The sequence below is a fragment of the Chaetura pelagica genome, unplaced genomic scaffold, assembly GCF_000747805.2.
Source record: "Chaetura pelagica isolate M959 unplaced genomic scaffold, ChaPel_1.0 scaffold125, whole genome shotgun sequence".
Lineage (NCBI taxonomy): Eukaryota > Metazoa > Chordata > Aves > Apodiformes > Apodidae > Chaetura > Chaetura pelagica.
In genome coordinates, this window is record NW_009953392.1 from 237,703 (window position 1) to 239,097 (window position 1,395).

At 62.0% G+C, this 1,395-nt stretch overlaps 1 protein-coding gene across 1 annotated transcript in view; it reads right to left on the minus strand.

The window, feature by feature from the left end:
• Positions 1-597: 597 nt before the first annotated feature.
• FA2H (fatty acid 2-hydroxylase) overlaps positions 598-1,395 on the minus strand; it is a 7,265-nt gene continuing 6,467 nt past the window's right edge. The window contains exon 6 of the mRNA XM_009998307.1: positions 598-677. Within this exon, the coding sequence (XP_009996609.1) occupies positions 598-677 (80 nt within the window). The remainder of the gene's footprint in view (positions 678-1,395) is intronic.

Below are 1,395 nucleotides of genomic sequence, written 5' to 3' on the forward strand. Positions count from 1 at the left end.
CAAGTAGTCAATGTCTACCTAAAACCATGACCTGGATAAATCTGGTAGAGAGATATGGGCGCACTGGTTAGAAAAAGGCAACATCCAACCCTGAGGGATGCCCACCCCAAGGGCCCTGGGCCAAGAAAAGTCTGTGCTGGGATGGAGCCAGGAGAAGGACTCAGGCTACGGAGGCTCCTGGGCACGAGTTAGGGTGATGGGGTTACCTGCAGCAGTGGGATGTCCTGGGGAGGGGACACCCTGGCAGGGCTTGGGGGGGCTCCAGAGAGGTGCCAGGGCAGAGGAAGGTGGTTGGCTTCAGGCACTTCATCTCTCTCAGGCAGCAGATCTGCCCGTGCATCCATGACCTGGAGCAGAAGGGCAGCAAGGAAGGGGCAGGAGCCCCCCCAACCTCCTCCTCACCTTCCCCTGTATCCTCACCCACCCCATCCCCTTTGGTTGTGCCACAGCTGGACCACAGGACACCACTGGGATGCTCCGCTGCTGTGGCACAGCCCCTGGGAGTGATGCAGGGGGTCAGCCAGCCTGGCCAAGGGCTGGGCAGGGATGCCAGCCCCAGCCTGGGAAGGGATGGAGCCAGGTGCCAGGATGGGACCATCAGTCCTCTTTCTCAAAGGTCTCCTCAGGGATGAGTGTCCGGAAGGGGTGATCCCAGAAGCGGGTGCTGATGCCAAAGCCTGTGGACAGGGGAGAGAGGGCTCAGCCCATAGCACTGCTGTCACTGGAATGCCACCAGGGGGACAGGGCCACCATCACTGAGATTAGAAGGGCTGGGACAGCTGGAATGTGGCCAGGATGGGATGTCACCTGGCTGGCTGCAAAAGCAGCAACGAGCAGATACCAGGGCCGGGCAGTTCCTCTGGCGAGAGCGGTTGAGGGAGGAACGCCCACGTTTTGGGCAGGGAATGAGGCAAGGTGAGGGTGAGGAAGGAGAGCAGGGTGAGGAGAAAGAGGTGGCTGGGCCACGCCACCAGCCCCAGGGATGACAGCTTATCTGGATGGGGCGTTTTCTCGTCGGAAACCAGGCAAAGGGCGGGTTGAGCAAGCGTTGGTGGATTCAGGGAAGCCTCACCCTGCGCCCATCAACACCTCCCAGCACGAGGAGATGCTGCCCCAGGCAAGGATGCCTCCATTCCCCCGCCCTCTGCCTGCACCCTGCCATCCCCAGCTGCCCACCAGCAAGGACTGTGCTGCCTTCATCCCCCCACCTCCCCTTCTCCTCAGCCTTGGGGGGGGGGGCAAGCAATGCACCCCATGGGGCAGCAGCACCGTGCGTGTCACCCCCTTCCCCACACCCCCCAAAACAAGGCAGCTCTGGAGTTTTCCCCAACGCCAGGTACTTCCTAGAAGCAGGTGCACGGCAGCAGGTGGGCTGGGCTCCAACAGCCCCTTCCC